General features: G+C 47.6%; 1 protein-coding gene and 1 non-coding gene across 3 annotated transcripts in view; one reads left to right on the forward strand and one right to left on the reverse strand.

The window, feature by feature from the left end:
- The window catches only part of GRAMD1B (GRAM domain containing 1B), a 170,933-nt gene that overhangs the window by 31,170 nt on the left and 113,711 nt on the right, over positions 1-26,052 (forward strand). For both annotated transcript variants that reach the window (XR_003002656.1, XM_024740716.1), the window contains exon 2: positions 7,066-7,131. Coding sequence is in view for 1 of the 2 variants with exons in the window: in XM_024740716.1 (XP_024596484.1) it covers positions 7,066-7,131 (66 nt within the window). In the remaining variant the exon portion in view is untranslated. The remainder of the gene's footprint in view (positions 1-7,065; positions 7,132-26,052) is intronic.
- On the reverse strand, positions 10,071-10,177 carry LOC112396885 (U6 spliceosomal RNA). Its single transcript, XR_003002668.1, has one exon. It is a non-coding gene; the product is annotated as a U6 spliceosomal RNA (small nuclear RNA).

Consider the following 26,052-nt stretch of genomic DNA (forward strand, 5'->3'; position numbering starts at 1 on the left):
AGCTGGACGAGCAAGAAACCCAATAAAATGTGAACTCCTTGAGCATGGAGGTTTCATCTGTTTCATTTGCTACTTTGTATTTGGTATCTAGATTCTAGAACAATGCCTGGCCTATAGTTGGTATCAGATAATTTATTAAATGAGTGGCTGAATGAGTCCTGGGAAACATTTTAGGACCAACCAGAAGAAGAGTCCATGAAGTTCCCTAAAAAAGAAGAGAAAAACAAAAGTAGGATAAAATCCAAGAAAGAGGGCTTCCCTGGTGGCGCAGTGGTTGAGAGTCCGCCTGCCAGTGCAGGGGACACGGGTTCGTGCCCCGGTCCGGGAAGATCCCACATGCCGCGGAGCGGCTAGGCCCATGAGCCATGGCCGCTGAGCCTGTGCGTCCGGAGCTTGTGCTCTGCAACGGGAGAGGCCACAACAGTGAGAGGCCTGCGTACCACCAAAAGAAAATCCAAGAAAGAGCAGAGGGTTTTGTCATAGAAGGCAAGAAGGGTGAAGTTTAAAGAATGAGAATAATCATCAATGCCAGACCTGCCTGGGTGGTCAAATGAGGTTAGGATGTAACTATTGTCATTGGCTTTGGCAGTAACAGACGTCTTGTTTGATCAAACCAAGGAGGGGTAAGGGTGTGGTCCAGGTTACAGTGACTAATTCACGAAATCAATGGTGAGGAAGCAGAGGCAGTGAGTGTGATGTCCAGTGGGTCTCTATCCTGGTTGCTCCCCAGAATCACTGGGAAGCTTTTAAAAAATACGCATTCCTGGACAGACTCTGACTTGGTAAATTTGGGGAGGGGGCCAAGGAATCTGCATAGAAAAGCTCCTAGCTTATTCTGCTACAGATGTTTTTTTAAAGTAATTTAGTTTATTGATTGCCTTAGGAGCATTAGAATGTTTTAAAGATGAACGATTTTAAATTACATAGAAAAATCAATAAATGAGACATGCCTGAAATAGGGAGATAAGGATTTCTTCTTTGTTTATTAATAACTGCTTAATTATCACAACACATTATATGCAAATCTCTGATAGAGTTTTGATGGAAGTTCGACAGTCACCAAATAGTGCATTCTTTCAATAAAATATGGCCCTGAAGGGAAGGAAGGAAACATAAAGGAGTTGAGGGAGAGATTTTATTTTTTAAAGACAGAGACATGGGTATGTTTAGTGTCAGAAGAACTATTCAATAGAGAAACATTAGTGAGTTGTAATGAGTTAAAAGATATTTAGCTGGATTCTGAATCCCTCAGTCTTTGACCAGCTACCCACCTTGCTACTTGTTCCCAGGGGAGGCATTAAGCAGAAGCAGTCCTGCTACCTTTGTAGACACATCATTAATCTTCACGCAGAGCATGTTATTTTCTAAGTAGTAATTGAGAATATTCAGTTATGTTGTGTAAGAAGCTGGCAGGCATTGGCAGTGTCCCAAATCACATCTGTTTACTTCTATTATTAGACTTTCCTATACCCGCTTGCCAGATGACAAACAGAAACTATTCTCTTTTATTCTCTACTTACAGGCTACCTGCCTTTCTTCCCCAAATGCCCTTCCTCTTTAAACTGAAATGGTAGATGCTAGAGTCATTTCTCAGGCAGATATAATTCAACATGAAAATCCAGCCTTTTATCAGTGACAGTGCGACTCTACTTTTCAAGTCAGTGGCTCTCAACATTTTTTATCATAAGGTTCTCTTCTGTTAATTTCCTCCCATGTATTGGTTGTTTCAAAGTATTTATCTGCCAAACTAACTGTGAATATTAAGTACAATTGATGTCCAACATTTCTGGTACACCTACCAAGGCCCAAACGTGGCGCTAGACACTTTCTATAGATGATTTCTACCATTTCTAATCCCCACTGCAGTCCTTAAAGGCATGTGGTGTATACCCATGTCTGACACTTAGAAAAGTTAAATAATTTGCCCAGTATCACTGTGCTAAGTGGCAGAACTTGTGTCTTCCTGATTCCAAATCTTGAACTCAGATGTTGGGAAATAGGCTGAGAGAGGGTAAGGGACTTGGTCAAAGTTATAGGGCCAGTAAGAAACAAAGCTAGGGCGAACCTCGGTTTGTCTGTCTCCATGCTATTCTACTACATCCACTAAATTTCTTCCCCCACTTAAAAAATTTTTTTTAATTAATTTTTATTGGAGTATAGTTGCTTTACAACATCGTGTTATTAGTTTCTTGCTGTACAGCAAAGTGAATCAGTCATACGTATACATATCCCCCACTTTTATTAATCAGACATTTATCAATCAAAGCCACTCTGAGCTTTTCAGAGCTTCTAATTAGCATAAGATAATTGGTATTAACACACTAGATTGCTCTGATTAGAGCCAAAAACAAAGAAATGCGAAAAATGAGTGCACAGCCTTAGTGTGGGTAAATGTACAGGTTCCATTAGGCTCTGGAAATACTAAATGACATCTCGCATAGCCCCATAACTGCTTGGAATCCCCTGAATCTCCCAAAACCCCTTCCCGGCTTAGGAGACCCCATTAGTATTGTCTGGGCGAGAAAGAACTGTTTCTACTTAGGAAGCACCAGCTCAGAAAAAGTGCCAAATTTAGTTTCCACAGGAGTGAAGCTGTACTTTGCAGAGGGCAGAAGGACACCTTCCTGGTGGCTTGTGGGTTTAGGCTGACCTTCCTGCCAGTTCCACGGGGGTGGGGGAGGGAGGAAGGGAGACCAGTGGAATCATGGGAATTTACCCAGCCTGCCTTGCGGAGCTTCCTGCTGGCTCGGTATCCTGTGAATTTCTGCCTCTGGAGTGTGCTCTGCCTCAGATTACAATGGATTTTTCCCAGCCAGAGTTACTGGTTCAGTGTGACCTTCTAGGATAAGCTCTCAGCACTAGCTTGCTGGCAGAGAACAAAACCAGGACTCCAGATTCGATTCGCTTCAGCTGTTTTCCCTCCGGAACATTGCGGGACGCACAGAAGCGCTTCCCCACCGTATTTACAGTGTGCTGTTTCAAAATTTAATTTCTAGAGTGGTTTTTATCAGCAGCTTGAATTTACAGCAGGAGGGATTTTAGTCATCCTCATGCGTTTTCTAGCTCTTTTGGGGGAAAGGCAAACGGTTGCTTATACAACTTCCCTTCCTTGCAGTGTTAAGCTGACTTTCAGTCATCTGGTGCCCAGGCTAAGTCATTCCAAATCGGTGTTTGGAGTTTCTTTTCAGACTTTCTAAGAGACGTTTTCATCCGTGAGCGCCCTCTGCCGGACTTCCTTCAAGTTCTTCTCAGCTTCCTTAAGCTGTAGAGCCCGCACTGGCCACCTGTCCCTCCAAGGCCTTGACTGAAATGGAGCGGTTGTGGACGTGGCCCTTGACCTCTGGCCTTCCACAGCCCTCTGCAAGCACCCTACCGTGGTGACGGCTCTTCTGCATGACCTCAGAAGACCGGCAGATTCATTTAGGGAGCAGGGTGAGCTGCCCAGTGTCCAGGTGGTCTGTACTGTTTGAAAAGGCTCATATAAGAGAGGAGCTGAGAATTTTGCCAGAGAGCAAGGCCGTGTCTGAATCTCTGCTCAACAACGATCATTTCATGGGGTTGGGTGGAGTGGTAGTGGTTGGCGTCGATCTCACCTTTAAAGACGGTGGGAAAAAAAGTTCTGAAAATGGGAGGAGAGAGGACCAAGCTCCTTTGGCAGGTGGGGAGGCAGGGGGGTGTCTAGAGGAGGAGGGAGCCTATGCGTGCTGCAGCTGTTGCTGCTGTGGAGTTACCTGTAGTTCCTTCTGTTCTACGTTCTCCTCTCCAATATGTTGCCTGAAATTCCCCAGCAGAAGTGTCTGCGACCTGCGCCCCTTCATCCTTCCGGTGTTGCTGCGTCGCAGTGCTCAGGGAACACTTGTGCCTCCTAGACTGGGGCTCCTTACGTCCCAGCCTTCTGGCACAGTGCCTGGTAGGTGGTAAATGTGTGGTGAGCCGAGCTGAACCAGAATGCCCTCTCAGGATTCCCTGCCGGTCCAGTGGTTAGGACTCTGCGCTTTCACTGCCGGGGGCCTGGGTTCAGTCCCTGGTTGGGAAACTAAAATCCCACAAGCCACGCGGAGTGGCCAAATAAATTAAGAAAAAAAAAAACAAAAAAACCCTTCTCTTCTCAGTTCTGCTCATCCTGAATCTGTTCAAATTTCAAGTGTCAGCAAAAAAACCCTTGCTGTTGAGATGGTCTTCTCTTACCAGCCCCAGAAGGAAGTGATCTTTCTCTGGTCTATGTTTCTGTAGCTTTTAATATTTACTTCTAAGAGTTATCATTTTCTACTTTTAAATGTAGTTTAAAATTATAGTTTATATTGACTCTTACTTTCCAGATTGTAAACACCTTGAGAGCAGGATCCCTGTCTGATTCATGTCTTTATTTTCCATGACCCACAAAACGATGACTTGCACATAATAATAGCATTTGTACAACAGTTAGTATGTGCCAAGCAGTGTTCTCCATACTTCACATATGTTCATTCTTTGATTCTTACAACAGCTTTAAAGAACTATCGTAACATCTATCTCCATTTTGTAGGTAAGGAAAATGACTAATAATTTGCTCAGGGTTGTGTTAAGTAGGAAGCAGAGGAAGTTGGATGTAACCTGAGGCAGCGTATTCCAAAGTCTTGACTTAACTTGGATGCTGCCTTTTGACATATGTGCACATAGAGAGCATTGGAGAAATACTTGTTGAATGCATGCACGTTGATATTTCTTAGTGATTTAGAACCAATAAATTGTTTGAAGGTGATCCATTGTTAACTTTTCATCTCCACCCTCTGAACGGTTTTCTAAGCAATGGGAAGGCCAGAAGGGGGCGCCAGAAAGTTGGTTCTCGTTTTGGTTTCAGAAGCTGGATGGCTTGGCCTCGTTCAGGTTCTGGTTTGGAAGTCAGCAGTGCCATCTAGTGAGATAACTTGCTAAAATCAGCTCAGAATTATTTTTCTGGAACTCTGGTACTTCTCATTTAGTTCTGGGAGCCCCTCTATTAGCTTTACTTTAAGCCTTGATTGCCAGAGTGAGGGTAGGGTGAGAAGGAAGCACAGCCCATTATAGATAGTTTAAATGGAGTCCAGTTTGATCTCTTCCGTGAAGAGGCCATAATGCTGATTGTCATTGGGTTGGTTGAGCCCCTTTGGGTGTTAGATAGTGTAAAACACTGGGCTCCAGACAGCCCTCCCTCTTCTCCTCAAATGTACTGCCAACGGTGTAGACTGGTATTCCTCTCTCTCTCTTTTTCTCTTTTAAAATTATTATTATTATTGTTATTTTGGTTTTTCTCTCTTGATTCTTGCCTCTGGAGCTGAGTCTGCTGTGGAATTTGAGTTCCAGTCATCTGTGGGTTGCCTACTGTAGTCTTAACACCTATTCCAAGTTGTATAGAAGAGGGTGCTTGATACATATGACAGGTCAGTCCCAATGTAAGAAATCCCGTGGGTTGGCAACACAGCAGTATAATTTTGTTATAAGGAGTTTTTAAAAGGCAAGTCTATGAGACCTTGCAAGGAGGGAATGATGAGTAGCCACATGTTCTCCACAGGGAATGAGCGGCAAAAAAAAAAGTGCTTTGTGTAGAGTAAAAGAAAACACAGGATTGTGTACACACTTGGTTGTGCCAAGCAACTGGAAGCTTTGTGTGTGGTACTGTTCTGATTTCTGGTGGGGTGTGTGTGTGTGTAGGTGCATGTTTGTGTATTTGAAAATTTGATGTAAATTGCTTCTAAGTTCATTTACTTCTTGCTGAAAAATCAGAACATGAGAGCGTGGTTGTAAAATCACGTGCTTCTTTGGAGAGTGTACAGTCACTGGGGCAGGCACTTACCCTACAAGGTTGTTCACAGTTTGCCATCTTCTGGGGATCTAGTCTAAGGAGTGTACTCTGTAGAGAGCAGTGCTTTTTATGGCTGTGAACAATCCACCAGAACAAGGGAACCAGTCTGGTTGTACTGGGCCTGGGTTATAGTGACATTTATGGTAATAGGAATTTATTATGAATGGAATCTATGCCAAACAGGGGTTTGCTGACTTTTTCTGTAAGGGGCCATACAGTAAATATTTAGGCTTTGTGGGTCTAATGGCCTCACTACTGCACTTATTCAGTTCTGCCTTAACTGCACAGCTCTGCCATTGTAGCAAAAAAGCAGCCCTGGTTAGTATGTTAATGAATGGGTATGGCTGTGTTTCAATAAAACTTTATTTATGACATCATTTTGAATTTCATATAATTTTCACACGTCATGAAATATTATTATCATTTTAAAAATGTTTATTCCCAGCCGTTTAAAAAAGCAAACACCATTCTTAGCCCACGGGGGCTGCAGACTCTTGATTAGAAACCTGGAGTACTTAATAATTAGCAATTAATAAAAATTATTTGTTCACCAGCTTTATGTTCAGTTAGTGTCATAAGGTGTCTGAACAGCTTTTCTTTCTCTTGAGTAGGATGAATGACTGTTGAATTCCACAGTCATTTAAAGTAAGCACTTCAAGAACTCTTGTGAGTTGAAGCTCTATAATCTTCGTGCCTACAGGGCTTTAAGGAGTGGAGGGACTCCACCTTCTAATCCCTCTTTCGTCCCTCACCCTCTTCAGCCTTCCCTGGAGGCGGGGAAGCAGGCCACTTGGCCCCAGACTCCATCAAGTCTCAAGTCTTTCTCCTGCTGGAATTCCCTCCTGCCCGCACCCCTCCCCTTCCTGCCCACAAGACTGTAAGCCAGCACCTTGAGTGTCTCAGGGGAGGCGGAAGAATGGGATTATTCTGTCCTACAGATCTAGAGGCCCAGGTACAGAGAATGCCAGAGGCATTCACTCTCAGAGACTGTGTGGCCTGGGAAGAAAATGGTGATAGGTCAGGATCTTCCTCTATGTGCTTTAGGTATGATGGGTGGGGTTTTCACCAAATGGGTGTCTCAGTTCCACGGTCAGGCAGTATACCCTCTGTGTAAACTTACCCGGGGAACGTCTACCTTTAAGATGTTGTAACCCCGTTTCTCCATTGAGCTGAAGTCTAGATGCTCTCCCCCAGGGTTGAGAAAGAAGCCGAACGTTAACGGTTCACATCCTGTCTTTTCTCAGCAGCCAGCAGAGCAGCCATGACGATGACTCTAGCAGGTTCCTGAGTCCTCGGGTGCGGGAAGAAAGGTAAGATCGCCTGAGGAGGGAGGGATGGGAGCAGCGATTACAGTGGGTGGGGAAAATGTTCGAGGAAGATGGTGCTTTTGCCGCGAATGAGAACTGTGGGAAACTGCAGAGAAATAGGGGCCCGCCAGACCTCTGTGCTCAAACACGGATTAGAAGGAGGATGCTCCCCCTCGACCCGAGTAGAGGGGACCGAGTCTAAAGGCTTTTGGTATCCAGCAGGGGAAGAAGTCAGTGTGTGGAAACTAAGTCCGTTGGGAAGATGTCAGAGTGGACTTGGCACCTGAGGCACACTCTAAAGGTCGGGTACGGTGTGGAGCGAGAGGGGAAAGGGTATTTTGTGCCCGAGGGAAACGGCGTGGCCGGGGATGCATGTGTGGCATCAGAGTGGTACCTGAAAGGTGGGTTCGCCTCTTGGTGGGTGTCAACCAAAAGATACAACCAAGCTAAAGATCGGAGGAAGGAAGGAGTTATCCCAAAGCAGTGTTTCCCCCACAGCAAAACTGGGGAAGTTTTAAGCTAAGGGTATTCATGCGTATTCATGAGGGGCTTGAGCTGAGGAGAATTCAGCATGAATTTGCGACAGAGGTCGACAGAGTTCAAGCGTTAGTTGATTGAGGTGAGGAGGGTCGACATCATCCTTCCGTCCTCCACCTGGGTGGGGGGCACGTGGGAGTCAGCATCATCAACCTGTTAACTTCTCCCACCTGGTTGGGGTTTCTGTATCTGCAAAACAGCTCAAGGATATTGTTGCGTGTATCCCTGGAGGGGGATCCAGGACCCTGCCCCAAGGCTGCACTATTGTTTCTTGACTGTTCCTCTCCTGTCTCCTCCGTATCCCCTCCCTTCCCTGATTAGCAACTGTTTGAACATGCCCGCTGGAACTCAGGGAAGGTCGTGGAGGCTGAATGAAGCCTATTTCCTGTAATCAAGAAGTGGGGGGCACAGAAAGGCTTTTGTGCCTGGGAGCCCCACAGGGCGCTGCTCGTATCACTATCTGTTTGCAAGATGACAGGAGTGGATGGTAGGTGTCAGAGGTTAACGGAGAATGAGGTGGGGTGTACAGGGGGCCCCCTGAGGATACGGAGGCTCCTGGATGCTCGTTCGAGGCTCTGAGGTGGGACTGGCTAAACACTCAGGCTGTGGACCCCAGGTGGCATCTGTGGCATGTAGCGCCTCTGAATGGTAGACAGAGGGAGCTGTCTGTTGCAGCAAGTTAAACTTCTGTGCCCAGCGAAGGTGGACCGTACTGACCTTAACGGAAAGGGGGTCTCAGCAGGCATGCCGCAGGGCTCTGCTTTTGGTCTAGCTCTGTTTATGAAAATGCAGAAGGTACTTTTACCTCATTTATCAAACTTATGGTGGCTGCTCAGCTGAGAGGGAGTAGAGAGAACACCAAAGGTGATAGAACCAAGACTTAGTATTATTTCAAATAGAACAGTAGGTGGAAACAGCACGGAGTATTTTAAAAAAGGAAATGTGCTATTATATATTTATACATTTGTATTAGAATAGTTTCTTGAGTGTAGGGTTACCACGGGGAGCCTAACTTGACAGGATTTCATGTGGAAAAGAACTTAAGGGTTACTTTTTAACCAGCCACATATAAGCCAGTAATCTGAAGCAAGTACCAAATGCTCTTTGAAAGTCTGAGTTCATTACTGGAAGGAAGGAGCATGGATTTAAAAAAAAAAAAAAGGTCTCACTGTAGTCTGTACTAGTTTGACCATATCGGATGTATTATTCTCCGTTCTTTGGAAAAGGATATTGATAAATTAGAGTTCAGAAAAGAATGATCAAGGTGATAACTATGTGATTATAAGGATTGGTTGAAGGAAAGGGGTTTAGCCTGGAAAAGAGAAGGTTTAGAATGACTATAGCAGCACTCTTTAAATATCTGAAAGCCTAAGAAATAGAACTAGAGGGGTAGGAGTTACAGCGAGAGGGATTTCAGCTCAGGATAAGAAAGAACTTTTCCATGATGAGAGCTGTACTGCAATGGAACAGGCCTTGTAAAGTAATGAACTATCTCCTCCATACAAGTGTTCAGGCAAAAGCTAGATGGTATGTCATGAAAAGGATTTCATCCTGGGCAGGAGGGTGGGACCTTCCCTTTATATTTATAAAGTTTTATGAGTTCTGCCGTAGTTCTCAGTTTTGTGCTTGTTACTAACCAAAATTAACAGTTCAGCTCATCAATTTAGACAGAGGCATGGGGCCTCCAAGGGGCAAAGATTAATCACTCTTGTAAAGATGCTTTCATCAGTTATGATCTGATGGCAGTGTCCTCAGTCTCTAGAGTGGCCTTCGCTCTCTTTTCAGTGCTGTCTGGATTTCGACAACCATACTCTCAAAATTGGAAGGGTCCGTAGAGTTCCCCAGCAGAACTCCCTTCACTGTGCTTGTGCGCCAAACATCTCTGGAAGCGTTCCGTCCATTTCTGATCATCATACCTTCAGGTGCTCCTCGTCTATCTGCCCTACGATTGGCAGGTCCTCGGTTCGCTCTGTTTTATCCCTGCTGCTTAGGGCATTCCTGGGAGAGATGAATAAGTGCCAAGTTGTACATACTCTGCAATGCGTTTTTCACAAGGCTGCTTGCTAACTGGAGAGAGCCCTGCCTTTTTGTTCAGTATTTGGGATTGTATGCTGATAAAAATTATATCCTAGCTCCTCTGCTCACTCCCCCAACCAAGTGAAATGTTACGGAGGGTCTCCCTTCCAAACCTCTGCCCCGAAAAATCCTCTAAATGTCTTCCCGGGTCCTTTCTTCTCCCTGGCCCACCGACAGCCCCCTGAACTCCTCATGGTGGATGTTGGATATAGTTCTGCACTAGCTCACCTTGGGCATTATGGGAAACAGAGAGGGCTGGGATCAGAAGGATGCTTCTTTTTTAACATCTTTATTGGGGTATAATTGCTTTACAATGGTGTGTTAGTTTAAAAAATATGGAATGCTTCACGAATTTGCGTGTCATCCTTGCGCAGGGGCCATGCTAATCTTCTCTGTATCGTTCCAATTTTAGTATATGTGCTGCCGAAGCGAGCACCAGAAGGATGCTTCTTGTGGCGGTCCCTGTGGACCCCTCCCCTCGAAACTCAGGACGGATGTGTGTTCCCCGTGGTGTTTCTGAATGAATTATTTTTTCCCTTCTCAGCCAGTGGGTTCTCCTGGAGAGAGCAAGTCCTGAGAGTGCTAATTAATCACTCAGCCCCAGCTCAGCACAAACCTTTACACCCTGCACCTAATCCTTCCTCTAACATGTTTCCACCCAATTAAGAGACTCTCTGGGGCATTTTGGATATTACTCTGTGATATCCTGATCTAGAGCAATTGTGAGATCTGAGCCCTGTGGAGATTTTCTGCGGTGGTGGGGAATCTGGTTTGTGCCCTTTGCTCTGGGCCCAGTTTGATGGACAGCACACCCTGCTGGTTACAGCGGCATTCCCCACACTGGCCAGGCCTTCCTGGACAAACAGATCATCTCATTTACTCTTTGCCCCTCCCCTGGGAAGCAGGTAGAGCAGGGTTGAAAATGGTCAAGTATGAAATGGGTAGTATGGACCCTTTTCTGTGGCCCCTCCTAATTCTGCAAACCATGTGGTCAATTACAGAATGAAGGATCGTTTCATAGAGCAGGCAAAAAAAAAAAAAAGTTTGATTTCCTCTGGTTTGTTTTTGGTTTTGTTTTTTTAAAAAATTTACTTATTGTATTTATTTTATTTTTGGCTGTATTGGGTCTCCATTGCTGCACGGGGGCTTTCTCTAGTTGAGACGTGCCGGCTTCTCATTGTGGTAGTTTCTGTCATTGCGGAGCTCGGGCTCTAGGCGTGCGGGCTTTGGTAGTTGTGGCACGTGGGCTCAGTAGTTGAGGCTCGCGGGCTCTAGAGCACAGGCTCAGTAGTTGTGGCACACGGGCTTAGTTGCTCTGTGGCGTGTGGGATCTTCCCGGACCAGGGATCGAACCTACGTCCCCTGCATTGGCAGGCAGATTCTTAACCGCTGCGCCACCAGGGAAGTCCCAATTTCTTCTGTTTTAAAGATCAAAATTATAACCCTTTAGTATGAGATAACTTTCAACTGGTTAAATAAAACATTGATTTTTCTTTTTTCTTGTACAAGGTTCAGAATGGATATAATATTTAGAGACAAATAGCTACTCTACTGTAGCCTAAAAACAGGCCACAGGACTTCCCTGGTGGCTCAGTGGTTAAGAGTCTGCCTGCCAATGCAGGGTACACGGGTTCGAGCCCTGGTCCGGGAATATCCCACATGCACTGGAGCAACTAAGCCCATGCACCACAACTGCTGAAGCCTGCACGCCCTAGACCCCACGAGCTGCAACTACTGAGCCCACGTGCTGCAACTACTGAAGCCCGTGAGCCAAGAGCCAGTGCTCTGCAACAAGAGAAGCCACCGCAATGAGAAGCCCGTGCACCGCAACAAAGAGTAGCCCCCGCTCACCACAACTAGAGGAAGCCCGGGCGCAGCAACGAAGACCCAATGCAACCAAAAAAAGGAAGAAGAGTCCACATTACAGCAAAGAGGGAAATGCCTCAATAAGATATCCAAACTTAAGGGCTTCTAAGAATTGTGCTTTTCCTCATTCACATCAATTTATGTCCTGAAGGAGAAAAAGTCTTTGGGTAGGTGAGTGCAAGGGTAGGTGAGTGCAAGAGACGGTCATTTCCTGGGCAGGTGTGCATCAGGGAGAAGGGGCAGTTTGGGGAGAAGAATCAGTTTATTGGGAAACAGGGATTGTCTCAGAGATAGGAATAATCCCCTCAGGTTTCTGGTTGAAAGCAAAATAGATCTAATTTCCCCAAAGCGTGTATGTATGTGCGATGGAATTTGGGACACTAATCCATTTTCATGCGTCGAGGTGAAGTCATGGGTATACTTACAAAATGCTAGTTCCCAGGTTCAGCCCAAACTGGAACTGTTGGTGAGGTGCCCAGGTCTTTATTTATTTAGTACATTCACCCAGTGGCAGGACCTTTCATACAAAGCCAGGAGTGTAGAAAAAGCTATTTTTACTAAGGACCATTTATGTACAGGATGTTAGTTTCAACAGAACGTGGTCTCAGTTGACCAGGAAGCCTTTTCGTGGTAGGAAAATGAGACGTGGAGAGGGCTGGAGTGTAACTGAGGGCCAAGGCAGGGCTCCATGCATTCACGTACTCATTGCTGCATGTGGGCATGTGTGCCACAAACCTTTATTAAATGTCTTCAACATGCTGGAGCCTGCCTGAGTCCAGGCTGCAGCATGAATAAGAGGTTTGCCCTCTGCCACTGGGCCCTGCGGTGTGCAGGAAAGAGTGAGTCTCAGTCAGCAGACATGGTTTTTGTCTGCCTTCTTCCATTTTGACTGTGCATTTTTAAAAGCATTTTCCTCAGCTTTACTGGACCTTAGTTTCTTCCTTTGCAAAAGTCTTTTCTTGTAAAGAGTACGTGAGATAACATGTGTAGAATGCCTGGTACTTAGTAGGTGCTTAGTATGGTGGCTGCTGGTACTCTGATGGTTTTTTTTGGCTATCGTGAGTTTTTACTCTCACTCTCTTAGCAGATCTGTGTTCTGTCCTTGAAGAAGCAGAGACAGAAAGAATGTGTAGAATATTGATCATCTGCAAAATATCAGATATTGACTCTGAGGATAAACAGATTAAGGCATGGTATTTGCCCTCGAGAGCCTTCTTGTCTTATGGTGAGACATACCTATAAGTAAGCAAGTATAACGTAGTGTGATAATTGACAGACGGAATTTTGTCTAATAGAGTTTCGTTGTAGTGGAACTAAAGAATTTGTTTACTAATGCACCTAATCTGTGCAGTGAATCTTGCATATATTTTTAAATAAAACCTCTCAACAGCCCTATCAAATAGATGCTATTATAATCTTCATATTAGAGTTTAAGGAAACTGAGGCTCAGTGGAGTTAAGAAATTTGCCCAAGTAATGCAGGTACTCTGCTTGGGGCGAAGATTGGGGAGGAGGGAGGGAGAGGGCAGTGGTATCCAGAAAGACTCCACGGAGAGGGGGAGAGGGGGAGAGGGCTGTGCGTCAGCTGAGAGCTGCAAGGTGAGTAGGAGTCCGTCACATGGACAGCGTTCCCAGGCGAGGGAACAAGATGTACATAAGCATGGAGGCGTGAGAAAGCAAGGCATGTTCAGGAACGGCAAATACTTCAGTACTGCTGCCGAGGATGTCCCAGGAGTGGGGGTAGCTAGCAAGCGGCTGGAAATCATCTTTGTACAGGTAAGCAGATGCCTGATCATGTCACATCCTGCCATGATAGAGTGACCCGTATTTATAGATGGGGGAAGTGAGTGAGGGATTTGGAGGAAGGGGTACCCGAGTCTCTCCCAGATATTCTTGTGCGAAAAATCCTTTTCATCCTAGTATGAGAGATGGATTCAAGGAACAAACACTGGAAGCAGAAAGACAAGGAAGGATACTGTGGCAATTGTCCACCCATTCGTTCCCTCACTGAATAAGGGATTTATTGAGCACATACTGTACGCTAGCTACTCTTCTGGGCATTGGTGGCTACAGCTATAAACAAGATAAACATTGTTTCTCCTTTCACGGTGCTTACTTTCTAGTGAGGGAAGATAGATAATAAACAAGAAAATGTCAAGTAGTAATAAGTGCTGTAGAGAAGATGAGGAAAAGTGAGGTGGTGGACCAAGGCTTTTTGGGACTACTGTGAGTTGGGTGGGAGGGACGGCTTACTGATGTGGTGACATTTAAGGTAAGGCCAGATGGGCACATTTCTGAATTATGGTAGAAGAACAGAAAAGAGGACTTCTCTGTACCTCACTCTCCTCATCTCTAAGATGGGTATAATAATAGGTCCTACCTCATAGGGTTGTTGAGAATATTGAATGTGTATATGTGTGATGATTAGAACAGGAATGGTGCCTGGCGCATGGCTAGTATCATATATGTGCTTGCTATTATTGTTATTAATAATAATGCTGTTGTTACTAAAATACTGGGTAAAGCGGGAAGATTTGAGGAGCGGGGGTGGTAGTGAGTTTCATTTAGATGTGTGGAGTTTGAGCATGGAGTGTGCAGCTGGAGAGATACACTATGTCGTTGGCCACACCTGTTTGAAGCTCAGGAGACAGGACTAAAACTTCTTTAGTTTTGGAAATGAGAATATAGTTGAGGCCAAGAGTCTTAGAACGAGGAGAGTTTAAGCAGAAGATGAGGGAAGGAGGAATTTGCAAAAGGTTGCCCACTGAAGCTAGGAGAACTAGGGGACAGGAATATCGTAGAAGTGAGGAAGAAGAGACAAAGAGGGTAGAGATAGGTAAGAACTAAAAAGGGTCTTCTGCCGTGGTAATTAGGAGGTCGTTGATAACCATAGAGCAGTTTTAGAAGAGAATATATGAGGGGAGGAAGGAGAGTCTGAATGTGGGGAATTTATTCTAGACATTTGCTTGGGAAGAAGAGGAATACAGATGGTACGTAGGGGTGTTTGGGGAGAAAGTTTATTTTAATATAGGGAGACACAGCACATTTTTAACCTCAAGTAGAAACCGGTAGGTCAGGGATGAGAATTTTAAAGAGGACATCATTCATTCATTCACTCAGTGAACACTTATCAGTTATGTACTATGTGTTCTACTCATCAAGTTCCCAGTCTTGTTGAGGAGACAGTGTTAACATAACTGAGTGTATCACAAAGAAAATACAAACTCGGATGTGTGTGTTGAAGGAGGGGAACATGGTGCCATGAGGGAGTGTATCAAATAAGTTGGGCCTGGACTGAAGTGGGGTTGGTATGGGAGCGTGGTGATTGATCTAAGGCCAGAAGGATGAGCCTGAGATGGGAGGGAAGCAGTGAGACGAGACAGATGAGATGAGATGAGAGGAGCTTGGTTGGCCACAACAAGGACTTGAGTCTTTATGCTCAGAGCACTGGGAAGTCATTGGAAGTCTTTATATTTTTTAATTTTTAATTTTCATTGGAAGTCTTCAGAAGGGAGCTGACAGGGTCAGATTTGCATTCTGTAAAGATTGCAGCTCGGAGAAAGGATGCAGAGGATCAGCTGGGGCAGTTGGGAGGCTGTTACAATAGTCCAGGCAAAGGACTGGGTAGCTTGGACTTGGGATGCTGGTCGTGGAAAAAAAAAAAAAAGTAGATGAATTCAAGATACATGTTGGGGATAAAATGCCCACGACATGGTGATGCACCAGACGAAGGGTGTAAGAGAGAAGGGAGGTCTCCAGAGTTGATCCTGGGATTCCATCTTGCCCTGCTGGGGAGTGCCTCTGCTGAAAGATAAGGAAACGGGTTTGGAGGAGGCAAGAAAAGCTGGACCTAGATCACAGGTGAACGGATTAGCCTTGAATAGGAGAGAATAGTGGATGTGAGTGCAGGTGTGCTCACAGGTGATGTGGTAGGACAGTGAGGAGGTTAATAGCTATTTTCTCTGTGTGATAGGGAAAAGGATCATCTCGGAAGATCAAGGAAGGTGAATGGGAGTACTGTGAGGCTGGGGCGTCATTAATTTGGGGATTTCTTTTTTATTTTTTTGCGGTACGCGGGCCTCTCACTGTTGTGGCCTCTCCCGTTGCGGAGCACAGGCTCAGTGGCCATGGCTCACGGGCCCAGCCGCTCCGCGGCATGTGGGATCTTCCAGGACCGGGGCACGAACCCGCGTCCCCTGCATCGGCAGGCGGACTCCCAACCACTGTGCCGCCTGGGGATTTCTTGTATCACCTCTTCTCTGACTAGCTCAAAAGACGTTCACGTCTTACATGTCTTACTGGAACACACCCTCATTTCTCCCAGATAAGGAAGGGAAGGCAAGTTTAAGTTTCATCACGTCTCTTTTCTATGTGTAGTAGCGGGCTGTGGTTAATTATGCCAGACACTTGCCCCATGCTGTACACTCTTTGGTTTACTTACCCATCTCCCCACTCGCCCATGAAACCCTGGAGAACAGAAACTGTATCTCTTATATGAGGCACGGAGTAAGTGCTCAGCAGCAGATATGTGTGGAATTTATGAATGAACAAACACAGAAACCAGGGCAATGGAATTTGAACCCCCGGAGCTGGAGCAAGGCCAGAAAGCAGGCCCACTCCTTCCAACTCAGGTCTGGCCACCGGAATAGATAGCTTTCCACTAGAAGGAAAATGTTTTTAATTCTGTCCCAGAAATTGTCCCCAAGTTGCATATTTCCAGGGCACTCTAGCCCCGTCTACCTGCCTGGCCGCCAAATTCCCTGTGGCCCCGTGGACACAGAGGTGATGGCTCGGGTCAGCTCCCTCACCAGGAGGAAGGAGCCAGGAGTAGCAAACCCTCTGGGAGCAGAGCCCGTGGCCCTCCCCTCCTTCCAGCAGCTGACATCACATGCAGGTACAGCTCCATCCTCCCTGTCTGAGGACAAAGGAGGAGAGGAGACCGAGTGCCCAGAGCCCGTGGCCAGATGCGAGAGGATGGGGGAGGGCTCTGTGCAGAGCCCGGGTCGCAGGCAGGGGGCATCCCGGGAACACGGAGCCTGAGGCCGGGCCCTCCACCCGCCTGTGTTCTGTGTGAACACTAGGTCAGGGAGAGCTCAGGTGCAGGGGCCAGGTCGACAGCTGAAGGAGCTGCCCGGCCAGCAGCCCCAGAGTGAGCCTCCGGCCCCCCCAGGTCCCTGTGGCCATGTGGCAGGCCCCCCGGTGAGCCCAGCATGGTCCAGAACCTGCGCTCCCCGACGGTCTCTTGCAGCACCGCTGTGAAGCAGGCCTGCCATCACCATGTCTCCTCCCTGAGGAAGAAGCTGTCCTTTCTACGAGCCAAGTAGGTGGCCGGGGGCCCTGGAGATCAGGGCACGAGGACTTGAGCCTTGGCTGGTTTGGGATGACCCGGGGCTGTTCACGGAGGTGGGAGTGCTTTGGGGTGTCTCCCACGTTTGGGGATATTGCAGTTCCTTGCTAGTGACAGGCCCGCAAGAGGGAGAGTGCTCTGTTGCCAGAGGCTGAAGGTGAAGGGGAAGGGGTGGGGCAGTGAATGAGGCTGTGTGCTCCTCAGTGGATGGCATGCTTGACTGGGCCTCGCCGAGTCGTCTCCAAGGAGCTTCCGTGGCTCTCTGGGTTCTTCATACCAGGGGGCACTCTTTTCCTCTCTGATGGTAAATTACTTCAGTTGGTAAAGAACTTGGAGGTCCCAAGAGAAAGGTGCTGAAGAGAATGATGTGTTCTGCCTGGTTTCGGGTTCTCTCTTGTCTTTGTGGGTGTTGATTCCCTTCCAGTGATAGGGGCCTATGGATAAGGGACCTTTGGGGGTGTTGCCTTTGTGTGTTCACACCTCATATCCACTCGTTTGGGACTTTGCTTAAGCAGCTGCCCTGGAGATCTGAGCATAAACCAGGTGTGGGGCTCTCTTCCCTAATATGGGCCCTGAACCTGGCAGAATCGTGGGGCCGTGTTTCCTTGCCAGACACGCTGTGCCTTGGCCTTTGTGACAAGCAGAGGGGAGGAGGTTTTCTGGAGGAGAAGGAGGGTGCAACCTCTAGGATCAGAGTTAAATTCAGAGGCTGGCAGGCATCAGAGAGAGAGGTGCATGTAAACTTATAGGCAGTTTTGTTTCGAAGAGAAGCAGCAGCGAGGAAGAGGACAGATGGGACAGATAGGGTGAGGGGAGGACAGGAAGAAGAAAGGCAGTGAGAGGCTCAGTGGATCTCAAAGGTAGGTAGGGGCTCGAAGGTGGTTGGTGACGATCACAGTTCTCTCACACGCACACACGCCCAGACACAGACGGCCACAGGTGTGCAGCCGTCGTTGACGAGGGTTCTCTCCCCAGGGTGCTGTCAGGCGGAGGTTGAGGGTGGGGAACAGAAACCCAGTCTGCACCCTTAGGAGGTGGCTCCTTGGGCCCCGACTACCCCGCGCTGTGGCCCTGCAGCCGGCCCCCAGCAGGGCATGGCAGCACCAGAGAGTCTCTGACCCTGTGGTGCTGGCGTCAGGGACAGGAATCTGTGCAGCGGTCACGTGGGACTCAGGACCCTGCTTTGAAGGTGAAGGAGTGACCTCAGGTTAAATCCTGGCTCTACCACTTACTGGCTATGGGCTGTGGTGATTTCACAACGTTTTATCCTCTCTGAGCCTGCTTCCTTCTTTGAAAATGGAGATAATTGTACCTACTTTGTGGAGGTTGGGGGGATCAAAATGAGAAAAAAGGGGAAAAACACTTGGCACTGTGTCTGACGCACAGTAAATGGTAGTTTCTGTTAGAGTTACTGTCAGCAAACTGTTGGCTCGGGCCACGCCTGGGAGGTGAGTGGAAGGTAAGTTCTCAGAGAACCATAGTTGGAGATTTGGTTAGAGTGAGTTCAGGAGAGGTGACGTTTGATGACTCCTCAGTCGCCCAGGAAAGCCAGTCACATCAACTCCGGCCCCCACTCCCCCCCAGCTTCCTTTCCATCTTAGCACTAATGGTGTCATAATTGTATTTATTTGTTGACTTGGTTGTTGTCTGTCTCCCCCGCTCGTCCTAAACTCCACGAGAGCAGGGACTGCCTTTGTTTTATTTGCTAGTGTGTACCCAGCACTCAGCACGGAGCCTGACACACGGTAGGTGCTCAGCAAATAACTGTTCCGTGAATACGTGTGTAAGGCTTTGCTAGCTCTAGTGTTCTATGAGCATGGGATTCTGTGACTATGGCCCAGGAGGAGGGCCACTGTAGCCCTAATGAATGCATCTGTTAACCGTTGTGACAGTTTCATGGTCCTGGAAGTGGTTTGATCCGTGTGCCCCTTTTTCTGATTCACATACACGTGTGCTTAGAGGATGGTGAGGTCTTGTGGCAGACAGCACATAGGCGTTTGGATAGTAGAGGAGAACTTATTTTAGGTCTGGGCTAAGCTCTGACTTTGGGGGGCAGGGTGCTTCTGCCTTCCCCTCCCGCCCGAGTTCCCAGTTTGTAGCTTCCCTCCGGCCGCTTCTGTTGCTGTCAGCAGAACTGTCCGCAGGTGTAACCATCACCTGCTCTGCGTTTCTCCTACTCCAGCATTTCTCCCTTTCTGCCTGAGAAAGCGGGGTTATTAATTATAGCTCAGCAAACCACTCTCTCTCTGCGGATGCCATAGTTGGGATTTAGATTGGGGCAACTGGCAGGATGAACGGTAAATTTCGTTCCCCAGCGTCTCCACTTCCTACTGGGAGAAATAGTATCCTCCTACCAGCCAGGGTGAAGAAGGAATGTGAGTGGGTGACAGCTAGGGGCTCAGGCCCGGACTCCGCCCGCAGGCTTGCTCTGCTCTGCACTGCATTCTTTCCTCCCTCTTACACGAGGGCTGAGATGCAGTCGGAGGCCCAAAACCCTGGGTTCTCTTCTTAACTGGTCACTAAGGAATAATGTAAGCTCAGAGCAGGTATTTACAGAGGCCACTCCTTGCTTTGAAGCAATCGTTGTACCAGAAGGTGATACTCCAGCTTGGTTGCAAATCCCCATCAGTAAACATTTTTTGAGCGGTACCACCAATGTCATGTGTAAACGTATTTACGTAAGTTGTATGCATGCACTGCTGTATGAAGTATTTTGTATATTATATAATTAAGTAGACATTTTTAAAGGATGAGCCAAAAAGAAGTATAAATATAAGTTCTCATATTTTCTTCCTGCACTGCATGAGTAAGTGTTCATATCCCCTTGATAATGAGCCTCCAGCTTGGGAGACCAGGGTTCTAAGGCAGTGGTCCTCAGCCTTTGAGCGTGTCAGAATCACTTGCAGAACTCATTCAGCATGCACATTTCTGGGCCCCTCTCTCTGATTCTGAGCCTCTAGGAATTTGCACAGATAACACATACCCCAAGTGATTTCCATGTCGGTGGTGTTTGAGAAACACACTTCGTAGCCTGAAACCTTCTAGCTGGTATCAAGCACCCAATTTAATAGGCCTGGGCCAGGGAGAGCCTAGCTGTCCCAGTCCTGGCTTGTGACATCGGTTTTAGGGAACCTCTGGCAGGACCCTCGGTGCCTTTTTACCCAGTTTGGGATGCTGGTGTCAGTGCATGGCTTCTGTTTTTCCCTTATCCTCTGCGTAGCCCAAAAATCACCATTGTGCAGTAAGGAGAAAGGTGGGTGGGTTGGGCTGTGTAGTTAATCATTTCATCTTACCTGTCATCACTTTTCAGGTTGCTCAGTGCCTCTTTTCTTTTTATCCTCAGGCAGGGGAGCCACAAGCAGTTAACTGCTTGGGGCTCCCTCCCTCTCTTTGCCAGTCCTCCTTAATCCGAAGGGGCAACTCTTGCATTGAGATGCAGAGAAACGCATTGCAACCCTGGTTCAGAACGGCCCTCCTCCTCCCGGCTGCAGGGAAGGGGCTGAGGGAGTGGAGGCATTCTGAGTACCACCCCGCCTGCCCATACATAAACACAGAAGTGCCCCTTGTCATTCTTTGTGTGAGCGTGGTGGGTGAGTTAGTAAGTAGAATTCGGGGTTGGACTTTAGAAACTCTTAGCTTATTAGTTTGGCTCCATGCCTTAGACTTGCTTTGGGCTCCACAAAGTGGACAGTTTCACCTGCTCACCTCCTTTCCCTCTGGAAGGGAAACAACTATTATCCATGTTTTCTTTTCCTGGCATCTTAAACAACAGGTGGATTCGCTTCCGGCTGAGAGTTGACATCAGTTGTCCTTGTAAGTAGGGTACAGAACAGAGATCTACAGAAGGAGCCCTTAAGAAGGAATTTAAGGGGCCAGACACTCTCTACTCCTTCCTAATTGATGAATTTCTTCTTCACTCTCTATGTCAGGTGGTTTTCTGCCTCTCTATGAATAACTTCCATAATGGGAAATTGACTAAGGAAATTAATTGGGGTCTTTTTCAGTAAAGAAATCTCTAATTATAAGAAACTACTGCAAATCTACAAATGAGAAGAGCAAACGCAAGACAGCACAGAATGTCTGTGTACTTAGTTTGTGGGCACAGTATCAGTTCTGAGGTATTATTTGTTATTACTAAGAATAGCTTCTATTTTGAGAGCTTATTCTGTGCTCGATGCTGTGCTTATTTTATCATATTAGCGACCCAGGAAGGGAAGTTACTTCTCTACCCATTTTCTAGATAAGGCAAAGTCCATTGCCTTTCCTTGTAACGTGGCAGAGCTGAGATTTGACTCCAGAGCTCAAGTTTTTATTTGCAGTGCTTTAGGACTTCCCGGTGAGAAAGGATACATGTGGGGATCCAGTGCGGGACCTTCTGCTTTTCCTTATATCTGATGGGTCTGTCTTTCCCAGCTTGCTAGAATTGAAGCTCCAGATGTGGAGGTGTATGAGCCAGTCTACTAATGAAGATTATCTCTCGGAAAGCTTCAAAACCAGACAGAACAGGAAACAAACAGGGAGAGGATAGACCCCAGTGATTCTGAATGATGCAGTTAAATGTGCCTGAAGGCCAAATAGGTTTTTTCTTTTTTAATCTTAATTTTGAGTATGTTTCCTATGCCTTGTTCATTTTGAGAAGTGCCTTAGGATTTTATATGTACAAAAGTTCCAGTACACCTCTTTGTTTGACAGTATCTCTTTCTGAAACTTTCTTTCGGTTTCACTGGTATGCCTGAACTGCAGAACAGAGCCATTGTTACTCTTACCTCTGCAGGTACCAGCTGAAGCCCTTGTAGGCATCTGCAGGACCTGCAAAAACTCACCTTCCCTCTGGGCTCGCCAGCACCCCCTGCTGGTGGTGGCTTTGCCAGGAGAGGAGGGAGTGGTCATCTGATCCCTCAGTAATGAGATCGGCTGGCTGTGAGTCAGCAGGCAGAGAAGGCTAAGGGAGTGGCCTGGACTCCACTTCTTCAGTTGTGGAAGGCAGGGGTGTCTGCCTGGCAGGACAGCTCCCACCTCGTAGGAAGAGAGGACACGGGGCGGGGGGGGAAGGGAACTGCCAGTGCAAAGGAAGAATTGCTGGTTGGCGTTGCTGTGCAGACAGGTTTGTATGTTCTTCTTAGACCCTCTGCTCAGGTTCCTCGGGGACCCATGAGTTCTTCCTTGGACATTTAAGTAGCATGTTCCTTGGTCATTCTTTTCTTTCCCACCCCACGAGCTTCCATAGCTTCGTGGTCTGTTTGTTTTCTGGATGTAAGCGCTGCAGTGGCAGCTCCAAGGATACATTGGAGCCAGTGACCTTCAGAAGACAAGCTGAGGACAGTCTGGAGAGGGTGGTAGGCTCTGGAAGCATTCCCCTCCACGTTTGCCCTCGTGTGCTGCCGGCTCGCATCTCCTCCCCAGCCTCTGGCCCAGGAATTGGCGCACATCTGTATCTGCATCTTTCAGCTTTGTTCCCAGTCCTCTGGGAGAAACCTGGGATGCAGAGGAGGACACTTGGAGACTTCCCCTCAGCTTCCCCCTTACCTCTCCCACGCGCCTGGTCTGGCAGCTGCAGAGAACAATGGGGGAGTGAAACACCCCTCAACAGCGCCCCTGCAGCTCCCAGCCCGCCCCCACAAGGCTGCTGCCGCTCACTGGACTGCCCAGGGGTCTGTGACCTCTGTCTGTCACCTTATCTTGTTTTTTGCTCAGTTTCAACAGTAGTCACTAGTGGGTCCCGAGTCCAGCGTCCAGTGATGTCCCAGTGGCATTCAGACGGTCCCCGCCTCTCCCGCGCCGGCTCTTCCACCAGCGCCCACCTCCATCTGCAGTAGAGTCTTTGGTTGTACAATGGAAACGTGTGTGGCTCCCGTTTACCATGTACCGTAAAAAGGCCAGGCAGTGTGATTGGCTCTCTCCGCGCTCCGCTCCCTGCTGACCCCCCGCTCAGTGAATCCTGTGGCTTCTCATCTGTCCTCACCCTGACCCCCTCTGCCGCCCCGGCTGTAGGTCTTCTGTGGAAATTGCTGCGGACACAGGAGCAATCTCCAGGGCAGGGAGTGGGAGGATTATCCACCTGAGGCATTTATGAGCCTTCCCATTTTTGAAGCACTTGCACAAATCTGTCATGTGGAAGTCTAGTTCAGGGAATAGCAGCTTTGCATTGGCGCCAAGTGCAGATGGCTCGGAGGTTTGGGGGAACTCGGAGAGTTCCCATTGTTCCCAGCCCCCCGAGTACCCTTCAGATAGTAATCATAAAGGCGACATTATTTTAGTTAACATTTGTTGAATGTGCCTATTATGTGTCAGTCACTGTGCTCTTGTTTAAATTTCCCCATTGTCCTATCTAGTAGTATAACTATTGCCTCCATTTTATAGACAAGAAAACTGAGGCTTAGAGAGGTGTCGTAACTTGCATGAGAGCGCACAGCTGCTAAATGATGGGCTGGAATTGGAACCCAGGTAATTTGACTCTGGGTTTTAAGCACTGTGCAACACTGCCCTGTCCAGTTCTAGAGGATGATGTCCAGGCGCTATCACTGATATTCCTGTTGCTTGCGAGGTCCCAGGAAGTGCTAGCGGCTGAGGGAGGTGGGTTTCCCGAGAAGCTACAGTGTGAACCGAGGCAGAGACCTCCAAGTCTGGCCTGAGCTGTGGGCTTCCCTAGGGGCGCCAATGGGGGAGGCGGGCGGCCTGACACTGTCCCTTCCGGCCAGCAGAGGGTGCATTCCCGGAGGTGACTGGCCCCTGGCTGTTTCCTTTCCTCCTAGAACCTGAATCTCCTTCCCTCCTTGCCCTGACTCGTCAGAAGCTCCTCCACCCCAGCCCTCCCACACCTGACATCACCAGAGAGCAGTTCAGCTGTGTGAGACCAAGTCAGCCTTGAACCTTGCAGGGTTAGCTGCCGTCTCCCTAGTTTCCCTTGTGTGTGGCTGTTTCTCTCCAGCCACAGCTCCTCTCAGATGCTTCGGTCAAACGCCGTCATGGAAATTTCCACTTTGAGTTTGTAGTTGCCTGGTCTCCTTTCTCCTCCCACTTCCAACTCGATCAGTTTCCTGATTTTCTTTGTGCATCTTTCTTTCCCTTCTTATTTTCATTTGGACTCTTTCCTTGTTCTTTGATGGCTTTTCCCCCCAAAACTCCCCTACATGCCCCCACAGTGTCCACTACCCTTCAGCATTACCTGGAAGTGTCTCCCCTTGGTCTTTCCCTGATTTCTTTTCTGCCTTTTCCTTGTTATAATGACGCTCTCACCCCGCTGGTTCTAACGCCTTTATTCACCTGAAAAAAGCAAGTGGGTTTGTTTTCTGTCCAGTCTACCTCTACCGTCATCAACAGGGTCTTAAAATTTCATGCTCTGCGGGGGAGAGGTCACATGGATGACGGAAGACAGGAGGTGAACCACTGAATTAAAAAAAAAAAAAAAAAGCTCAATGTTTAAGTAGTATTTACTGTGTGCCAGACACAATTCTAAGCCCTTTCCGTATGTTATCACATTTAATTCTCATAGGTGCCGATGAGCTGAGGAATAGCATCCCCTGTCTTACAGATGAGGAAATGGGGGCACAGAGAGGCCAAGTAACATGCCCAAGGTTACACAGGCGGTGGGTAGTTGAGTCAGAATTCAGACCTAAGCAGGATGACTTGAGAGGCAGGCTCTCCATCAGGATCAACTGCCTCTGAAGGGTTGATGGTCAACAAGCACGAGAGAGGAGACGGCACCTTCCAACCCCTCAAACTCGCACAGTCACACGGCAGGATCATGGTAACTCACACACTCTGCCCCTGTTCACTTTCACCCTGCCTCCCTCTTTCTTTTTCTGTCTCTTCTCTCAAAAGAAACTGCCGTTTTCTGTGTTTGGGGAGAGAAGACATCAAGTGACCTCTCAAGGTCTGTCGTACTGGGAGACTCTCCCTGCTTCATCTCTGTCTTTTCAGTTTACAGGCATCAGTCAGACTCTAGAGACAAGGGATTTCACCTTTTTGGCAAAAAGACACCCGATCTGTGTTGGTGGTCTCAGGACGGGCAGAGTGATCGGGCTGCACATTTTATAAGCAGTGCAGATGAGGCCATCCCACTGCCCCTCACTCGAAGAGCCGCACACGCCACAGCATAGCAGGCAAGGCTGATCCCACCAGGCTTTGAAACAGCCTTGCCCGCTTTCCTGGCAGCGCTTCCCACCCACAGCTGCCAGAGGAAGGGCTTCCTAAAGGTGCAGCGTCAGCCTCTGAGCGCTCCTCCGGGAACTGGGTGCCCGGACTCCCCACCACAGCTTGAGTGGCCCCAGCCCATAGTCACTCTAGCCTCTTTTCAAGCATCTGGGTTGTTTTTTTCCCCCCACTTTCTTAACTTTATACCTAAGTACAGTGATTAAGGAGTTAGAATGTAATACTGAGGGTAAAGTAATTAGTACGAATAATTGCCCTGGAGAGAAAATGGTATGATGACGTTATAAAGGGGCTCCCCCCACCCCCCCACCCTTTCTCTGCCTGCCTGCCTGTCTGTCTGTCTGTCTTTTCACTAAATGTTAGGCAAAATGGAAGGAGATTATAGCAGCTGTAGAAGAGAGAGCTTCTGGTCTCTAGTTCAGAAGGCAAATGCATGGAATAGAGGAGTGATTTATCCTATGAGGAATCATCTAGATCAGTTTCTTGCTGGGAAGCAGCAGAGGTGCAGATTTGATGGCTACTTAGATACCCTTTATTAGCTTTTCTTTCCTTTTTCCCTTCAGTGTCGTTCTCTTTTCCGTCTTTCTTCCTGGAGTTGTCTTTGGACTCTGGGACATAGTCCTCTTCTTCTCATTAAAGCCTAGCACTGTCCCCCACCTTCCACCCTGCCCCATCTTCTAGGCTGTCTGTTCTATGGCTAATAGCACTCTCTGTGCTGCTTTGCGTTCAGGACATATGAATTGCTTTGTAAAATAGACATGGATGCTTCTAGCGGAGCAGGTCTTCTCAATGCCGTCCTCCGCGTTCACCATCCAGGGCTGTGTGACAGCTGGATGACTTTAAGAACTGAGTATGTGAATGTGTGTGGTTATTTGGGAGACTGGGTGGAGTCCCGTTAACGTGGGTCTGATTTCTGTGTGAATCTGATGAAACAGAACATCCTCATTC

Source organism: Neophocaena asiaeorientalis, unplaced genomic scaffold (genome assembly GCF_003031525.2).
Source record: "Neophocaena asiaeorientalis asiaeorientalis breed wild unplaced genomic scaffold, Neophocaena_asiaeorientalis_V1.1 scaffold308, whole genome shotgun sequence".
NCBI lineage: Eukaryota > Metazoa > Chordata > Mammalia > Artiodactyla > Phocoenidae > Neophocaena > Neophocaena asiaeorientalis.